Source organism: Hyperolius riggenbachi, chromosome 3 (genome assembly GCF_040937935.1).
Source record: "Hyperolius riggenbachi isolate aHypRig1 chromosome 3, aHypRig1.pri, whole genome shotgun sequence".
In the NCBI taxonomy this organism is placed as follows: Eukaryota; Metazoa; Chordata; class Amphibia; order Anura; family Hyperoliidae; genus Hyperolius; species Hyperolius riggenbachi.
Genome location: NC_090648.1, coordinates 266,020,720 through 266,041,574, shown reverse-complemented (window position 1 = coordinate 266,041,574; position 20,855 = coordinate 266,020,720). Strand labels below are relative to the sequence as shown.

At 43.8% G+C, this 20,855-nt stretch overlaps 1 protein-coding gene across 1 annotated transcript in view; it reads right to left on the bottom strand.

The window, feature by feature from the left end:
• Positions 1–20,855, bottom strand: part of SLC2A13 (solute carrier family 2 member 13) — a 193,104-nt gene that overhangs the window by 151,385 nt on the left and 20,864 nt on the right. Inside the window, exon 2 of the mRNA XM_068276293.1 lies at positions 5,621–5,780. Coding sequence (XP_068132394.1) covers positions 5,621–5,780 — 160 coding nt within the window. The remainder of the gene's footprint in view (positions 1–5,620; positions 5,781–20,855) is intronic.

Here is a 20,855-nt window from a genome sequence, read left to right as displayed (position 1 = left end):
TTGAAATGTGACCTATTGGTACTCTCAACACAGCACACCTGAGAGATGACCCTTCTTCACCCCTGGGCAGGAAGTGTAAGTAAATAGCACAACTAAAGCAATATTCACTTTGACTAATTTACAAGAAGAAATATGCACCATACCATTGTACCATACCATACCTATGCTTGATATAAGATTTTATGCACAAGAGGGTGTTATACAGCGTGTGCTACCCTGTTGAAGCCAAGAAGAGATCTTCTTGGTAGGACTATCTTTGACCTCCACAAGACATCTCCAGGACAGCTCATCTGAGAGGATAAGCAAGGTTACAGAAACTATTAGAGCAGGAGTTCCCAACCTTTTTGAAGTTGTATCACATCATCCTGATCTCTGTGACATCACCCCCCCCCCCCCCCCCAAATAAAACGCCCTCAGACTCCGTATAAGTAGGTACGTAGTCAGGTATATATGCTCCCAGTAGGTAGCCAGGCGTAGGTACCCACAGTACAGGTAGCCAGGAGTAGGTGCCCTCATTACAGGTGGCCAGGAGGAGGTGGCCTTAGTACAGGTGGCTAGGAGGAGGTGCCCCTGAGCATAGGTAGTCGGAAGTAGGTGCCATTAGGGTAGGTAGCGAGGTGTAGGTGCCCTCAGGATAGGTAGCCAGGACTAGATGCCCTTAGGATAGGTAGCGAGGTGAAGGTGCCCTCAGTATAGGTAGCCAGGAGTAGGTGTCCTCAGGATAGGTAGCTAGGAGTAGGTGTCCTCAGGATAGGTAGCTAGGAGTAGGTGTCCTCAGGATAGGTAGCTAGGAGTAGGTGTCCTCAGGATAGGTAGCTAGGAGTAGGTGTCCTCAGGATAGGTAGTGAGGTGTAGGTGCCCTCAGTAAAGGTAGCTAAGAGTAGGTACCCTCAGGATAGGTTGCGAGGTGTAGGTGTCCTAAAGATGGATAGCTAGGAGTAGGTGCCTGAAGTAGCATGCGCTAAAGGCGAGCGCTCACCAACTCCATGTTCCAACGCTGACGTCAATCTTCAGCGTCCTGCTCTCACTCTCACCTTGCTGCTTCATTCTGCCTCGCTCGCCTGTAGCACTTCAGAGTACATAGCCATGCCACTGACTGACCTCAGAGGAGCTCACAATCTAACCCTACCACAGTCTCGCTATCATGCTCGCTATATTTTCCCTATTTTGGGGGGGGGGGGGGTGTTTTGGGATAATAAGCACCAGGGGTCATATGCAATTGTCTTTTACACCTGAGTTATCTCCTAGGAGATAATTTTCAGCTTCTCTTTAAACCTACTTTTCAGCATTTTACTATTGCAAATGTACCCAAATGTTGGTGAAAAATTACTGTCAAATGTATTTTGAGTATTTTCTTGCTTGCTGGTGGCTTAAAAGGCATATTATGACAAGTTGTTAAAATATCACCTAGGAGAAAACTCATGAGAAAAGGGCAATTGCATATGGCCCCAGGTGTCAAATACCCTAAGTACGCCACTGGCGTCTTTTCTACTTGTCCCAAAGCCCAACACTCTACATCAAAGTCAACTAGGGAGCTCAAGCTGGGTTAAAGAGCTTCTGAGCTCATAGGAGAAAAAGAAAACAAATAAACAGAGGTGGGACTGAGGGAGGAGAGGAATATGGGAAAGTGGCGAGAGTGGGAAGGCATGGAGGGGCTGAGTGATATGGATGTGTAGAAAAGTAGTGTCTTATGGCGGAAAATTTGCTGTGGTAGTTGGAAGGGTGTTGCATTATGAGGGGTTTAATGAATAACTGTACTTCACCAGAAACATTTATAAGAAGCATTTCTAGTCAATCATCTCATTAAGTCCACTTGGAGATACACAATCCCTCTTAAAAAGTGCTTACATGACCAAACACGTTTCTTGTTCAATTCCGCCATTTGATAATGGTTACATACCGCATAATGTTCAGGCATACCTAGTTGTTTATAGGTCTACTCATATTGCCTACAATCTGGCACACAGTTCTCATTTTGTACATGTACATTGGTAAAACCACTAGCAAGGGTTAGTGTGTCAGAACACAAAAGGGCTATTGCAAGTTACAATCTCACTGATACAAGGACTGACACATCAGTGTCACTGTCACATTTACTATCTGCATGCTATCAAGTTTCACAACCAAGATGATGCGTTTTGGATAAAAAGTCAAAAGAGGACCGTGACAGATTGTTAATTCTGAAAGAATCATGCTGCATTTTTTAAGATGCATGAGGTGATTGACTATAATTGTTCTTAGTGTTTCTGTTTAAGTGCTGTTATTAAAGTGGCTGGATAGTGTACTGGCAGAGGAGACCGAGGTTTGAAACTTGCCTCTTCCTGTTCAGTAAGACAGCAACTATTCAGTAGGAGACCTTGGGCAAGACTTCCTAACGCATCCTAGTGGCTGCAGCTCTGGCCCTTTGAGTCTGCCAGGAGAAAAGTGCAATATAAATGTTCTGTGTGTCTGTGTCTAGTGATTTTTTTTCTGCAGATTTGGATTCAGAATGATAGTATTATGACAAACAATAAGATGGGATTAATGTGCTAAAGAGCCTGTAGTTCCCATATTCTTCTGAGTGAGATAGCTTATAGGAAGCATATCTTCTAAGTTAGAATTTTGTAAGAGCAGTGCCGTAACCAAGAATTGAACTTCATCCCAATCAGTAGCGGATATCCCCTTTCCCTTGAGAAATATTTTCATTTTCACAAACTGATCATCAGGAGGCTCTGTATGGCTGATATTGTGGTGAAACGCCTTCCACGGTGAGATGTCAGGACCATGGTTCTGATATCACACTGTGGGAGCCTTGTTGCGTGGTGGGAAATAACGGTTTCCAACTGCCAAAAAAGCAAGCCACACCTCCTTCCACTGACATCATCTGCCAGCAATAAAAATGTCACCATGTGATAAATGTCAGAATGTAAATCAAGGAGAGGAAAGATTAATGGGGAAACACTGACTTAATTATTTATATATAATTGTAAAAATGAAGCACTTTTTTTATTACATTATTTTCACTGTAGTTCCTCTTTAAATCAGGAGGTGGAATAATAGATTTTTACTCTTATGATTCGACTTGCTGCCCTGAATATTTCAAAGGCTTAGGTACCAACTGAATTCTCAGTGCATATTCTGTACAAACAAACAAACAAACAAACAAAAAAAACGTAGTACTGAAACAATACTATGAAAGTTCCTATTGATCACATGCTGTAGCTTAATATATTTCTAGCGATCAGCTTGAAATGGTTTCACAAAGTTCTGGATGAGGCAACAGAGGAACCATTCGCTCTTAGGGATTGCCACTCAAATATACTTGCAGTTAAAGTGAACCTCTGGACTAAAAATCTACTCAGCTGCACTGAAAAGGCTTGGTGTTTCTTTAACAGTTTCACAGCATCAGAACTTTGTTTTTCTTACCAAAGCATAAATTTTAGCTGCATTTTTAGCTAAGCTCCACCCATCAAAGAAGCTTTTTTTTCCCCCCTGATGCTATGCAAAGTATGATGGGATTTCCTATGTTGTTATTCACGACGCCTAGCAACTGGGAGGGGTGATCAGCACACAAGACATTTGGAACTGTGTCTCATGCTCCTTGTCACCTCCTTTCAACCAAAAAGATGGCTGCCCTCGTGAAATCAAACATTTGCCTATTCTTTTAAAACAGGATGGGTAAGAGATTATATTACCTATCTATTTTAATTAACATAACTAATGTAACGTAATGACAGTATGTTTGTTTAGGCTGAAGATCCTCTAAGTTTAGCACCTGATTTTGAGGATGGAATACTGTGCCCTGCACGAATATGTCCCAATTTAAGAAAGTGTCCAGCGACCTGTTTTTGATACACTGTTTAATCATGTGAACCAAAATCATCTTGGCCAAAATGGTGCAGTTTAAATCATATTCAACTTGCCTTGGTGTACTTCCTTTCAGCATAACTTTACACTAGAAGCGAAGATATGTATACTATAGGAAAATATCACATTATGGAGAATACATCCACCCTAACCCCCCTCCCAATAGGTCTGATTATGAGAGTTAGGCCCAGTGCACATTGGGCAGATCCGCCGGCCGCATCCGCTTGAAAATCCGCGTGGCTAATGTATCTCTATGGGCTGGTGCACACCGGCGGTTTGAGGTTTTTAGCAAGCCGCAAACGTGCCTCTTGCTACACGTTTGCGGCTTGGTAGAAATCTCAAACCGCCGGTGTGCACCAGCCCATAGAAATACATTAGCCACGCGGATGCGGCCGGCGGATCACATACAAATCCGCTTGGTGTGCACCCAGCAAATATCGGCTCTCTGCTCCCAAAACCACTAGCGTTTTGACGATCTGCTGGCGGTTTTGGTGTGCACTGGGCCTTAGAGAACAAAAAGGACACATTTTCCTGGAAGCAAATACAGAGACAATCAAATATTAAATCTACTTTAAGATTTTAAAAAGTCACAGCCCCCTGCAATCAGAAGTTGTTCTCTGCTACAAAAGTGTTACATGATCAAAATTCCTTATCAGTAAGGGTTACTCTGTAAATCAGACTTGGTCCTGACTGGAGGGAAATGTCACCTGCATACCTGAATGTTAACGCTGTCAGGCAGGAAAAGAATAATAAGCCTAATTAAGAAGCCTAATTATTTCCATGTTTGGGCACTGTTTGGGCATACATACATATGTCAATCTCATCATGTCACACATCACCTCAGGATCATCACCTCAAGATACACTTTAAGGTGTGTTTTTTTAATCTTATCTTTCACACAACATAAAAAGAACTCTGACACTTTATGAACTCCAGCATCTTCAAAAGTAGTCTGCTTTTCTAGAAACCCTAGAATTTGGTAAAGTACGGTAAGCAAAAATGTCTGAATTTCCTAGCAAAAAAATGGAATATATCTGCTAATGTTTTACATTAAAATTCATTTTACCCCCAAGACACTTCCAATTCAATTTCAACACATTCAATTCAATGACTGGAATGAAGATTCCCCTTTTTAAAACCAAACCTGGAAAGCTATTAGTGAAGGCCACCGATTTGTCTCCGCAAAAAAAGTGAAAGTTCCCTTAATACAACATGCAATCAATAATCAGTCTACCAGAATGATGATGCAGCTCCACATAGAACACCTGAGATAAAGGACCAAGTTGCAAGCAGTAAAAACATAACTAAGTTATTTAAACCCTTCCAGGCAGTAGGTCTCAGATTACAGTTTTGATCAACTACCTACAATCTATCTGCATAATACAGAAACAGCGGTAGTTGTGGTACTTTAACAATACTGTTGCAACAGTCTAAACAAACTTTGGTCAGGGATAGCTTTTTTATTTATATACAGTGGCAATAAAGTCCTGCGGTTTTAGGAACACACTAGCAATGACCTACTTATTATAAGATCACATGTCCCCAACATAAATAAGCAGAATGAGAAACAGGTATTGCCAGATCACAACACCTGTTCATTACTCTGTAAGAAGATTGCAGCAGACTGAGCAAGCAATATGACAGGCACTGCCAAATGATAATACCAAACATAAGACACATCTGTTATAAATTTATATAAAATAGCTACAGTTCTTCTTAATTCAATATTAGAGAGAATTATTAACCTTTTCAGAAATTCTATTTCATTACGAACCTCCAGCCATCTCTTGAAAGGTAGCTAAAAGCGCCATCCACAACAGCTGCGAAGAACTGTCCGCCTGTTATGAAGAGGGTGTTAATTGTTACTAGTCTTCCTCTCAAATGTGGTGGTGCTGCTTCTGCTATATACACAGGTACGGTCATAGATGCAATCCCTGCAAAAAGGGAGGGAAAATAGATTACAAGAAAGCTCTTGACAGAAGTCTTCAATGTATAAGAACAAAGTATTTCAATAAAACATACTCACAAATGACAAAACTATACAATTGCATAATATTGATTTCTTTATCACTCTTAGGATTACAGTATACTGCTATTTTTTTATTGTATTTATAAAGCGCCAACATATTCCGCAGCGCTGGACAATAAATACATGCAATGATACAAAGGATGACAGACTGTTATGCAACATGAGACAAAGCTATACAAGGCAAACAGTACAAGATACATAATCATGCAATTTTGGGCTGGTTAGGTAGGCCCAGTAGTACAAGTACGAGGCTGTCATAGGAAAGGAGCACATGATCATGTAGGATACACTAGGGAAGATAGGACCCTGCCAAAGGCTTACAATCTAGGGGGGATTGCTTCAGTACTACTGTTATTCGTTCACCCATAAAAGGTGAAATAGGAACCACTATAGCAGTCAGCAATTGCAAAATAATTAATCATCCACACCCACTACTAGAACCCTAATCTTTGCCCTCCCTTTCAACCCATGTCTAGTCGTGGTTCCCTTCAAACAACATTTTTTAAATTCTATTTATGGTAAATGCCTTACTTCTTGGACTATAAGCCATTTTCATCACATCATGAAACTAATGCAGTAGTAGACTTTTTCTATTTATTTTTAATTCTGACTTCATCACAGCTATCAGAATGACAAACATTCTAACTGACAATACCAATAAAGATGCCAACACATCAGTCAACGTTATTTGTAACAAAACCATCCTAGAGGCAGTTCCTAAAATACACTGGCGCCTAGGAAAGTAGAACAAGGAAAACTTGGCAAAAGTCGTATTTATTTTTAACTAGTGATAAGGCAATGTCAAACATGCAAAGATGGAAGATGGTGCAGCTGTGTTTCCTGCAACTGACACGGATTAAAAGTTGTGTAGCTAAAAAAAAGTTTCTTAGTTTAGAACATGTTGGCTAAAATGACCCTTAACCACCTTAGCGGTATGGACGAGCTCAGTTCGTCCATTACCGCCAGAGGGTGCCGCTCAGGCCCTGCTGGGCCGATTTTAATGAAATAAAGTGCAGCACACGCAGCTGGCACTTTGCCAGCCGCGTGTGCTGCCTGATCGCCGCCGCTCTGCGGCGATCCGCCGCGAGCAGCGGCGAAAGAGGATCCCCCCAGCCGCCTGAGCCCTGCGCAGCCGGAACAAATAGTTCCGGCCAGCGCTAAGGGCTGGATCGGAGGCGGCTGACGTCAGGACGTCGGCTGACATCCATGACGTCACTCTGCTCGTCGCCATGGCGACGAGGTAAGCGAAACACGGAAGGCCGCTCATTGCGGCCTTCCGTGTTACTTTTGGCCGCCGGAGGCGATCAGAAGAACGCCTCCGGAGCGCCCTCTAGTGGGCTTTCATGCAGCCAACTTTCAGTTGGCTGCATGAAATAGTTTTTTTTTTATTTAAAAAAAACCCTCCCGCAGCCACCCTGGCGATTTTAATAGAACGCCAGGGTGGTTAAAAAGGAAACATCAGGGAAGAAAAAACAGACGGAGAGAAAAAAACAGATTTACTTACCTAGGAATTCCTCCTGCCCCTGGAAGCTTATGTGTCCCTCGTCACAGCTCCGCTCTCAGACTCAGCGGGTCTCCCAGGGTTCCCCTCCTTAGCAGCCACCGACCTGCCCAGGTCGGCAGCCTCTGCGCATGCGCAACGAGAGCAGCACACCCACGCACATAGGCCACTGAACTGGCTGGGTTGGCGGCTGCTATGGAGGGGACCCTGGGAGACCTGCTGAGAGCGGAGCAATGACAAGGGACCCATAAGCTTCCAGGGGCAGGAGGAAGCCAAAAGGCAAGTAAATTTTTTTTTCCTTCCCTGATGTTTTCTTTAAGTAAATATGAGCAACAAAAAAGCAAAATTCAGTACCAGAGGTTGTCTTCATTAAAAAGGATATGGCTGAACAATTTGCTGCAAATCTATGCTCTGGAGAAAGCTACGCAAAATTCTACTTTTGTCAAGAATTCCAAACGGATGTCCCTCCTCTTTGACCCTTCAAACCTCCATATTAATGTTTTTATTTGATATGGATGGAAGGAGTCAACCAAGTTGTAAAAAAATGATGTAAAAAAACATTAAAATCGAAGGTGAGACCCTCATCGCTATTATATACAGCCAATTGTCTGATGCCAATGATCCAAGATAGCGCCAAAGCAGAGAACACAGCCACAAAGCTCTGGACTTTTCTTTTCTTTAACCTTCTTCATTTTAAATGTTCTCCTGAGTACAGATGGGGGAACATGGGCAGACCGACCGCAGCAATACAGACCCAGGTGATGAAAAAATTTGGGCGCGGATGCCGAGTCACATGCCACCAGTGACTTGGCAATCAAGGGGATTCGGCTGCCCACGTGCAGCACTGGCTGCAGGCCAACCCCACTGCCTGCATGCATCCACAGGCACTGCGGTCGCCGAGTCATATGCTTGGTGACTGTTGGCCACGCGCAGCACCATCAGCTGATGTGGATGCGCCGTGGGCAGCCAGCTGATCACAGGGCCACATGCTCCATCTGGGAAAGGAGCCAGAGCCTGCAACAACATCGCTGCCGCAGGGGTGAAACCAGACCCTCTGTTCCACACAGCAAGTCTGCCGCTGCTGGATCCACCAGCCCACAACCACTGCCGGATCCATCATCTGCCCTAAGCAGCCATCAGATGTACCGCTGCCAGAATCACCAGCCATCAGATGTACCACTGCCAAATGCACCAGCCCACCACTGCTGCTGGATCCACCAATCCACTGCCGGACCCATCACACCCTCTCAAAGTCTGTGCCGATCCCTGGCCCTCTACACCCTACCGGCACCAGGCCACAAGCCAGGGGCTACATTTCCTGTTGGCTGCCAGATCCACCACTGTTTTGCCCTGCCAGAGTCCCCCCTGGCCCCACACCGCAAGTGCAGTCACACTCCAACACACCGTGCCGGATAGCAGGATCCGCGCTGGGGGCCTACACAGTTGTCTGCACTCACCATCTAGAAAACCTCTCAGCCTGGCTCTTGCAGACTTTACAATAGCTGCGCTTGACACATATACTTCACGAGAACCTGGCCTGAGTGAACCTTGCTGCCCCCCTCCATCATGATACCCCTCTGCTTCCTCTCTGTCGCTCGTGGAGAATCTGTGTAGCACCAGTCTTGCTGTGAGCATTTCGCTGTGTAGCGCTGAGTGTCGAAAATGGCAATACTCAAATCAGCACTCAGGCTCCTCCACTAGTCCCACTCTTCTGTTTCTGTTGGCTTCGTTATGCTTATGTACCATGCTTAATTGTACGCTTATGCTGAAATACTGTCTACATTTGCTTTGTTTTTGTCTTATGTATCATGCTTAATTGTACGCTTAGGCTGCAATGCGGTGTATGTATGCTTGTTCCATGTCCTATGTACCACTTCTACTGTACTCATTGGTTGGTAATTCTTCAGAAGGTAAGCCAACACTTGCCTTCAATTTTAATAGTTTGTTAATCATTTTATTACATATTGGGTGCCTTCTTCCATCCATGTTGCATACCCCTGTTGTAGATAGTATATATTTTCATACACTACCCTACTTTTTTGAAGAGCAACTAGGTAGTGGCACCTGACCTATCCCAAGTGAGGATGGGTTTTCTCCACACCCCTTCATCATTGGTTGATATTATTCCCAAACCTTTTGAGCTCCTCATATATTAGCCATCAGCCCAATTCAGGGACTACTACTTTTTGCTGTGCATGATTTGTTGAGTGCAGTGGCACAGGGGGATTTTGCTGAATCTCTGAGTGAAACCCACAAGGTTTGGGGCCCATGGTCCTCAGGTAAGTCTGCTCTCAGGCTTTTTAACCCATCAGATATATGTCCAATTGTGGGTACACTCATTGTATGGGAAGGATGTGATTGGATCCACCATTAGCCTATGGACACTTCTAAGGGATTGGCCTTGAAGCTAGTTATGGTGCTTACCCATGTTTCTGGATTTGAGGAACCAACAATCTTGTTTTTTTGCTCTATTAACAACCAGTTAGTGAGTACTCCCTCTGCTTAATATATTATCAATCATCTTACCTCCAGGTTACTACACCATATGTGCATTTTATTTTTCAGATTCATTGAATCCAGCTTTCCCTCACTCCTTTTTTGTGATGCATGGCTTAATTTACCAGTAAGGAAGCAAAGGACAAATTACTCACACTGTTAGCTTTCACCTTACATTACTACATCTGCTTTGAGCTCTGGGACTACTCCTATGCCTTCTCTTAGGGCTTGTTCACATTAGGGGAGATGGGTTGTTGTTTTTTTAGCGCTGGCCATTTTTAAAATCGCCTTAAAAGCGCTTGTGTAATGTTCGCTTATGCGAGTGTTCTCACTTAAGCAAAGAGCTTTCTATCCAATACCAAACACGGCTCCTGCACCATTTTCAGAGCATTTGCAATTCAATAGAAATGATAGGGAAATCGCAAAGCATCTGAAAAGGCAATTTGAGAAGCGATTTCCCGAGCTCTTTTAATGAATAAACACATTGTATTTATTCATTTCCATGGCAAAGAGTTCACTTCCCGACTGACGTCGAAGTGAAAAAAAAACAAAACGCTACACATGCTTTTCTAAGCGAAAATTTATCTAGAAGCACCTAGAAAAGCACTTTCAAAATCGCTCAATAAATCGCTCACTACTTGCGCTAGTGATTTTTAATGTGAACAAGGCCTTACTCATGTTAGACCTAGAAGCCTCCACACAAAACTCCGCATACCATGTATCCCGGTCACTCAAATGTGGAATAAAGGGCGATTAGTGGCTGAAAAGGTAAGGCTAACTTCCTATGAAGAATAAGGTCTTGGAAAATAACTTCCCCAGGAAACAAACTGGAAAGGTAAAAACTACCGTATATCATACCTTACTCATCGCTTGTTTTACCTCAAAGAACTCTTAGCTGTGTGTCATTTTATAGCATCAAAGAGGAAATTCAGATGAAAAAAAAATATTTTCTGGCTCATTTAACCTGTCAGCACACCAATGTTCTTTTTCACTCCAAATGCCAGAAGACTAGCGGCCACTGCCTAACTGTAAAATAATTTCTCTTTCTGTGCAGCCATCTGATTTTATTACTGTACCTGGTTATATACTCAATTTAGCCTTACAAGTGATCAAGCTATTATTTCCCTATGTCCTTCCTGATACTTCACTGTCAACTGCAGAAGCATCCATCCTCTACTTTGTCAGTGCATATGCACTGCTGTAAGTCAGCTCTAAAAACATCAGATAGCATTAGAAATGACAGGATGAAAATGCTTTATTTCAGGAGGTGATTTACTTATAAAGATGTGCAGTGAACTCAGCTACTGTTCTGGTCAATCATCCTTACTTCAGCTAAAAGTTCTCTGCAGTTAAAGTAGACCATTTTTTACATTTTTAAAAGTATACTTGCCTGGTACAAAAAATGTCTTTCCTTCTAGGTTTTGGCCAATTGTCCTGCATTGCTGCTGCCCCACAAGTGGCTAATTTATTACTTTCGCTTTACTTTACCAACCTCATTTACATAACCATGCACTTCACTTGACCTCTCCACCCTCATGACTATATATCAACCTTCGTAATAGCATCCTTTTAGTTCCTAAAAACAACTTTGGCCGGTGAATGTGTGATTAACTGATATGGCGTGTTACACCCACCCTCCTTGCAAACCCAAAGCCTTGCAGAAAAGTCCAGAGCTCCATGGCCACCTTTGCCTGTTACTGAGGCACGCGGCAGCTGAGCAGAGGGCAGGTCACATGAACACAGGTGGGGATGGCCACAGAGCTCCAGACTCGGCAGGCTTATGACAAAGACCACCATGGCAGGGATTAACACTAATTCCCATTTACCAGCGAACGGGCAAGTTATTCACACGTTCAATTGCCAAAGTTACATTCAAAAACTATAAGGATGCCATAACTTACAAGTAAATGTTCACTGGAGAATGTCAATGTTACTGACAATGTTTTCAACTAGGGGTATTAATCATCTGTTTGATAATATTGAGGAACTTGTTTAGAATGTGTCTAGAATGAAGGTATGGTTTACATTATTATTATTATTATTATAACAAAACCAATACAAATATTTTGAAACCAAAACCTGGCCACTTCTCACCGATCAATCTTAAAGAGGATCTGTATGAAAAATAACCACCCCTGGGGGATACTTACCTCGGGAGGGGGAAGCCTCTGGATCCTATTTAGGCTTCCCCTGTCGTCCTCTGCCCCTCGGTTCCAGTGCCGGCTCCCCCAAAAACACAGCTGACCGTGATGTCAGCTGTGGCGCAGTAGCGCCTGCAATATTTACCATCCCTGGCTCCAGCGCAGGCACGATAGCGGCTTTTGGATAGGGCTCAGGCAGGTTCGGCTATTTTCGTCTGAGCCCGATCGTAAAGCTGCTGCGGCGCCGGCGCTGAATCAAGGTAGGGAAATATTTACATCTCTGCTGTTTGGGGGCTGCCAGCGCTGGAACTGAGAAACAGAAGGGGAAGCCTAATTAGGATCTAGAGACTCCCCCCTCCCGAGGTAAGTACCCCCCAAGGGAGGTTTTTATTTTTACAGATCTTCTTTAAAGTGGACCTGAACTATTGCACAGGACAGAAGGAAAACAAAGAGAAATGCACCCTGTATGTATTTTGAGAAATTAGCCTAGTCTAATTCCGCTCATCTGTCTCTAATCACAACAGTAAATTGATCTCTCAGCTGTGTCGGCTGACTGCCTCGACAGAGCAGCTAATTTGTAAACACATTTGTAACCCTATGTCTGCTTCCATGAAAGCAGGAAGACACACTGCAGATTTATTGCAGGATTTGTATCAGCTGTAACAAAAATGTTTTTTCTTTAAAGGAAACCCTAGATGAGAGGGATATGGAGGCTGACATGTATTTCCTTTTAAACAATGCACATTGCATGGCTATCCTGCTGATACCTTAAAGGGAACCTAAACCATTTGAATTAAAATGAGACACACACCTGGGGCTTCCCCCAGCCCCCTGCAGCCGTCCTGTCCAGCCCTGGCCACGCGTATCCTTCGTCGCATTCCGCTCCGCAATAGGAGAAAGCGAAGAAGTATATACGTGTCCAGGGCTGCGCAGGTGCAGTGACCTGCAGGCTCAGAGTCTGCAAAAACGAAACTTAGCTGCGGCGGGGCAACAGCGGATCGTTGAGGAGTGCAGGACAAGACGGCTGCAGAGGGCTGGGAGAAGCCCCAGGTAAATGAATCTCACTTTAATTCAAACGGTTTAGGTACACTTTAAGCCATAGACCCCGAACAAGCATGCAGATAAGACACCTATGACAAATCTGACAAGATTAGCTGCATGCTTGATTAAAGGGACCCTGAGCAGTAGATAAAAATGAAATCGGTACTTACCTGGGGCTTCCTCCAGCCCACCGTAGGCCTCAAGATTCCCCAGCGTCCTCCTGACTCCTCTCCCGGGCCCGCTGGCGACTTCATAACCGGCGACGCCCGGGCCGAGTGTCGGCCCAACATTTCCTGAACGGTGATGCTCTACGTCATCACGCCGGCCGCTACGCGTCATCACAGCGGCCGGCGTGACAGTCCTGCGCAAACGCGGTTCAGAGTCAAAAAACTGCGCACGCGCTTGGCTGTCATGCCGGTGCTGTGATGACGCAGGGCGTCACCGTTCAGGAAGTGTAGGGCGACACTTGGCCCAGGTGTCGCAGGTAATTAAGTAGCCAGCGTCCTCTAAAGCCTAGTTTCTCAACATGTGGTACGTGTACCCCCAGGGGGTACTTCTGATGGTTCCAGGGGGTACTCTGGCTTGGTATACTTAACCAACAACAACAAATTTAGAGATTTAGAGAATGATAAATCTAATTTTAACACCATGTTAATATTTTAGTTAAAAGCAATAGTAAATGCTTGGAAATGGTTTAGAACCAATTATGTACTACGATTAAATATATATTTGTCAAGGGGTAATTGTGATAATGTTTACTATACTGGGGGGTACTTGGTGAGTATTGGGTTTTAAAAGGGGTACATACCAATAAAATGTAAAGAAACACTACTTTAAAGAACCCTCTGGTAACTGGTGCCCTCTCACTGCATGACCCCAGTGGCACATATCTGATACACGTCATGCGTGACCCCTGCTCACATGTGTCATCAGGGCACGCAGGTATGTATGAAAGCTACCTGCCACCCATTTTGCATACCCTTCCTAACCTGCCAGGCTGGGGAAGACACTTCCCCAGCGGCAGGAAAAATTCGGCCCTGGAGCCAAATTAAGTTTAAAGCATTGGGAGGATCTCTAAACCCTAGTATTTATAAATACAAATAGGAAGGCTTTCTCACAAATATCTTATAGGAAATGAGAACAGTGATGTAGGCAAGAAACCCACTTAGAATCACATGTGTTTTTCAATATGTGCTATGGGGTAAATGAATGCGATTCCGCTAAGCGTGTTCCCTGCCTAAAGGTTATAAATGTTATGTCCACCTGCTAAATGTTTATCAGTATAGGACAAGGGTGCCCAATAGGTCGATCGCGATCTACCAGTAGATTGCGACCACCTTTTTGATCGTGGCCTCCTGGCCGCATCACTTAACATTTTGTGCCCAGCAGCTGCGTAACGCGGCCAAACGGCCACATCCCGTCAAATTCTGCTGCTGGCAAATAGGGAAGCAGGGGCGGAGAGAGGCAGCGCGGCCACGATCTCCTGGACTCTGCCAACTTTAAAGGATACTGCAGCCGAAAGGCTGCAGAGAGATAAAACCTGCATTGTGTAGGTAAAGAAAAGGACATACTCACCGCTCCCCTCGCTCCCTGCCGTCGGGTCGCGCTCGTCAGCCACAGCTCCCGGTACTGGCCGACTCTCCTGACCCGGATATACTGCACCGCACATGCGCAGTGTGTCCTGTAATCTTCGCTTCTGGCGTCGCATCATGACGCCAGAAGTACGGACACTCCCCCGCCTCTGTGCTCCAGCGGCTCCACCATAAAGCTGGCATGCTAGCTTTATAGTGGAGCCGCTGGAGCGCACACGCAGGAGGCGGGGGAGTGTCCGTACTTCTGGCATCATGATGCGATGCCAGAAGCGAAGATTACAGGACATACTGCGCATGTGTGTCGCAGTATGTCCGGGTCAGGGGTCAGGAGAGTCGGCCAGTACCGGGAGCTGTGGCTGACTAGCGGGACCCGACGGCAGGGAGCAAGGGGAGCGGTGAGTATGTCCTCTTCTTTACCTACACAATGCAGGTTTTAATCTCTCTGCAGCCTTTCGGCTGCAGTATCCTTTAAAGTAGCTCGCAAGCTGAAAAAATGTGAGCACCCCTGCTGTAAGTCTATAGTGTTGAGCCCACTAGAGCAACTGCAATTAGGGCTAATCACAATTGCAGAGCATGCAGCATTCGGGTTCAACACAATACCTAAATCACCAGAAATCGCACCGCAAATTACTCAGGCTACGATTCGGTGCGATTCTGTTGCGGAAAACGTGTACATGAACAACGTGAACATGGATGCAAATTTTAACGCGAAAACGCATGCATTTTCGTGTAATTTTTCGAAGTATGCGAATTTAACCATGTCAGTGCCTGTGTGCTTTTACATGAATTTTACACAAAAATGTACACAAATTCGCATGGAAAATTCGCATAGCGAAAATGCATGCGATTTTCCTATTAACAACATTACAGGTGAATCGCACACTAGCCTTGCGGGGTGTGCGAAGTCTGATGGCTCTGCTGTGCAGATTTTTTCTGCACAGTCCACCGCACAGATTTCCTGACAAATGGAAACAGGCGCATTGACTATTATTGGCTATGCGAATCTGAACGCAGAAAACACATGCAGATTTGCTCTAGTGGAAACGGGCCCTCACACGAAGAACTAGCGACTGCACTTTGCAACTTGTAGTGGGTTTATGGCCTGAAACTGATCATACTTTACTCAGCTCCTAATCATGACAAACTGAAGAGAATACATACCCCATATGTAGCGCTGAATACAGTACAAGCCTCTATTATTAAAGTCCACAGCCTGAGAACAATTCGACATCAGTCCTAGCAGAAGCAGCTTTCTTGACACTCCACCACACCACAAACAATGGGCACTTACCCTTTCGTTTTGACCCTCAGATGAATCTACAGCGTTTGTGTAGTCATCTGGTCACCTCCCGCCTTATCAGGACTCTCTACTGTCATTTCCTCAGATCATAGACTTTTCGTGTCATATCACATCAAGAAAAATTCTAATTCGGCCACCATAGCATAAAATTGCTTCAAAAATGTATTAATAAAAAAAGAGTGCAAACTTAGAAACATCTGCCTTGTAAAACAGCATAGACTCATCATGCTCCTGATGAGTCGCACTAGTGACAAAACTCGTCGAGTGATGGGGATGTGGTTGTAGAGCGTGGTCGCACAATGGAGGCGTGAAGGGAATACAGCGGACTTAAGCCAACCAGGAAGCCAACGCACGGCGTAGACCCCAGAAAAAGTTGATGCTGTTTCACAAGGCGGATGTTTGTAAGTTTGCACTCTTTATTAATACATTTTTAAGCAATATTACGCTATGGTGGGTGAATGTTTTTTGGAGGTGATATGACACAAAAACCTATGATCTAAAGAATTGACAGCAGAGAGTCCTGATAAGGCATGAGGTGGCTGGATGGTTGCGGATTTACTCTGCACTGGCATTTCCATTAGCTTGAGGGTGGAGGAGAGCAGCGACCTGGCACCGGTGTCAAAACTTTCCGCGGTTCCCCTCTGATAGTGCTGCTGTATGGCTGCTACTGTGCTCTGGAGAATTTACATCCATGGTGGCTTCCCTAATTCACTAGATAATGTCTAAACAACCACACCTCTTCCTAGAGCTGGCCATCCCGCCATATTGAGCAAAGAAATTACCCCAAAAGAGATGACCAAGTACCCCAAGTCACCCTTGCACTGTAGAGAATTGTGAATCTATTTGTAAAACATTTCAAATATATGTATTTCAAAGGTATGTAATACAAAACTAAATAATGTCTATTCCACACAAGCTGTCAAGTCCACAGAACACTATCAGTACTTTCATCACAACTGATTTCCACGGCATCAATAAACTGCAATTTTGTATATAATACCTCCCTAGCAAAAGCATAATTATGGAATAGAGTTCAAGAAAAATAACACTCTCCTTTGAGATATTCTGTAAATGCTATGTAGATAATAGCACATATTTCACATCAAACAGTAGTAGGAATAATTTAAGCAGAGGTATGTTGAAACAGTCAAGAGGCTTGATAATGACATCCAATTTGACTTTTCAGTAAGAATCGCTAAACAAAAAGGCATACAGTTCTGTATACTGAAAACTAAATATAATAATGGTGCCCATTTATATAAATGAATTGAGCCATATGCTTAGATTGCCAACCAATGTGACAAAATGAATACTCCTCACTGATCGAAATCTAATCAGAAAGGTATCAATTCCTACCACACACACACATCCATTTTCAATAGAATTCATCAGGAAATCTTTTGAAAATCAATTGAACTGTAGTGTTGCATTGTTCAATGCAATTAACCGTTTGGGGTCAACCACTTACCCCTTCTGCCCATCCACATTTATTAAGAGGGTCTGTCCTGACAAAGCAATAGTTTTCTTTAGTTTTTTTAATCCTTTATTTTTCAAATAACAGAGAACCATACAAGAAATCAGTAACCAGGTGACTACAAAAAATAGAAACTGTACAATCCTAAAGTGATCAGTGCCATAGGATCTTCATAGACAAATATACATATATAAAGTAGAGCAGTAGTGCAACAGATTATATCGGAGATAACCCAAACAAAAGAGACAGCCATAGCAGCAACTTTAATTGAATTGCGACCCTCATCAAAATGAGAGGTCTAGGGCCCAATTGGGATCACACAACTAGGCCTCACAGCATGCTGGTCACAGTTAAAGCACATCAAATTGAAATCCATGCACTTCAGGCCTGGACCACTAATGAGTGTACTTCATATCATAGCATTCCCTGAAAAAGGAAAAAAGTTGTCCATTTGAGTAGGGATGCTCATTCGGATTCCACGGAAATGCAATTTCCGAAATTCCGATCGGAAATTGCATTTCCGCATCGGAATGCGGAAATCGGTAATGCAAGTGCGTTAGGCGGATTTCCGCCGGAAATCGCGGAAATTCCGCCCGACTTTAACATCGATTTTCTCAAAAACTATAAGGTCTTTTTGAAAGGTCTTTTTTTGCATCTTGTTCAGGAGATTCTGCTTAATGAACCCTGAAAATATGGTGTTTCTAGGACTTACGGGGGCTTTGCTATTAACCGCTAAAGTCGGCGGATTTTTACTGTAATGTAAAATGCAGAAAATCCGCATCTGCCTATTTTCTGCATTTACATTACAGTAAAAATCCACCGACTTTAGCGGTTAATAGCAAAGCCCCCGTAAGTCCTAGAAACACCATATTTTCAGGGTTTATTAAGCAGAATCTCCTGAACAAGATGCAAAAAAAAGTTTTCAAAAAGACCTTATAGTTTTTGAGAAAATCGATGTTAAAGTCGGGCGGAATTTCCGCGATTTCCGGCGGAATTTCCGCATTGGAATGCGGAAATTGGTAGCGGAAAGCGGAATCGGTATTTGGCAATGGCGGAATGCGGATTTTCCCGCGGAATCGGAAATTGGCATTTCCGACCATCCCTACATTTGAGTATGGGACTAAGATGAACTAGCTAATAGAGTTGGAACTGTGAAGAGTTTAGTAATCTTAGATTGATATAAGCAAGGGAGGATTGGGCTACTACTGTCTCTTGAAGTGAATTCCAATACTGTGGGCGTTTGGCCACAGCTGCTATCACAAGCTCTGGAACTGTGTGTTTATCGGCAACAGTTGCTATGTAGGAAGTGGAGCAGCGAGTCTAAGGGTACATACACACATCAGACTAAAATGAAAGATCACAGACCAATCTTACCACCCTTCATGTAGTATGAGAGCCATACTCCACACAGTCTTTTCTATGGAGCTGAACTCAACATCAGAAAAAAATCTTTGCAAGGTGCTGCACACACAGATGCTGTACAGACACAAAAGATCAGTATCTGCAAAAGATCTGTTCCTGCCAAAAATCCATTCCTGCAAATTGCAATGATAGTCTATGAGATCTGCAGATCATCATACACACATGATTTAACTGACATTCATCTGCAGATCAGATCCACCAGGATGGATTTTCAGATTGCTTGATCTGCAGATGAATGTCAGTTAAATCATGTATGTATGATGATCTGCAGATCTCATAGACTATCATTGCAATTTGCAGGAATGGATTTTTGGCAGGAACAGATCTTTTGCAGATACTGATCTTTTGTGTCTGTACAGCATCTGTGTGTGCAGCATCTTGCAAAGATTTTTTTCTGATGTTGAGTTCAGCTCCATAGAAAAGACTGAGTAGAGTATGGCTCTCATACTACATGAAGGGTGGTAAGATTGGTCTGTGATTTTTCATTTTAGTCTGATGTGTGTATGTACCCTAAGAACGTACAAGAGGGAGAGAAAACACACCCAGTGTCACATCCTGACGAATCGCCTGTGAGGGGCGGGAAACGAGTCGATGGGCAAAGCCTATTTGTCATAGTTACATCATGCCCACACTGTATGGTAGAACGGAACTACCGCTGGAGCCCTGAAAGCACGGTCCCTGTGAGTTGCCACCATTGCCGATCCGAGGAGTGAGAGAGACTAGCAGGTAACGGATCTGCACAGCAGTACAGACAGACTCGGCTGTGACATCCAGAAGGGGTCATTGCTTGGTGTTCAAACCGCCTTTACCACTATGGACATAATCCAAGGCTGGCCCTGAACTGCTGTAGCACAACCCACCTATAGTTTGAATGCTGGAAGCTCCGGCCATGTGTATACGGTCTTTGCCAAGCACAGCTAAACAAGTGGGTACACACGGAAGGTCGCTGCAATGGAGGTGGTAGTAAGCAAGCTGCACCTAGTGTAACCCAAGAAAATCGCTGCTGTGCAGGTGGAATATCTGCCCACTATGGGGAGCATACCAGCAAGAATCTATTAACCCTTTATTGGACTGGGGCTACTCTAGGAGTGCATGGGCGCCATTGAATAGTATGCGTGGGTGAACGTATGATGCCAGCTTAGATTAGATAGGTCACTACTGAGCATCTATTAATGACATATGGAATATCCACAAGTTTTTACTGGTCTTATTTTAGTGAAGCTGATTTTTGCATGCAGTCAAGCTGTAATTGTGCCATTTGTGTTTTTTTGCTAATAAATGTTGTACTACCTAGTTAAACATATCAAGAACCCATGACTAATTTTATTTTTATCTGGACCACTAACGAGGGTATCTTAAAAACTTAGGAAAGAGAAGTGTGAAAGAAACAAGGCAAAGAGGGAACGAAAAGACACTTGGACCAGGAGGCCACAAAGGCCCAACTCAGCTCCAGCCATACAGCCTAGGCTCATGAAGGCACCATGCGTAAAGTGGATGCATGAGGGGTGAATGATGGTAAGCAAAAAATGATCAAGCTTTTGCGTGGGATGCAAGCAGGGATGTATAGTTGTCAGACTCTAGTAATTCCAGCAAGGGCAGCCAAGTGTGTGAGCACTGCTCCTCATTCTTAAGTAGCAGTAAGGGCTTCCATAGTATGAATACATTTAAAGGACAACTGAAGTGGGGAGGATATGGAGGCTGCCATATTTATTTAAGTAAGCAATACTAGTTTCTTGGCTATACTGCTGATCCTCTGACTCTAATACTTTTAGCCATAGACCCTGAACAAGCATGCAGCATATCAGGTGCTTTTTCAGGGTTTGAACAAGGGATCTGACATTGTCAGATCTGACAAGATTGGCTGCATGCTTGTTTCTGGTGTGATTCAGACACTACCGCAGCCAAAAAGATCAGCAGCACTGTCAGGAAACTGGTATTGTTTAACAGGAAATAAATATGGCAGCCTCCATATTCTTCTCACTACAGTTGTCCTTTAAAGGAATACTGTAAGGG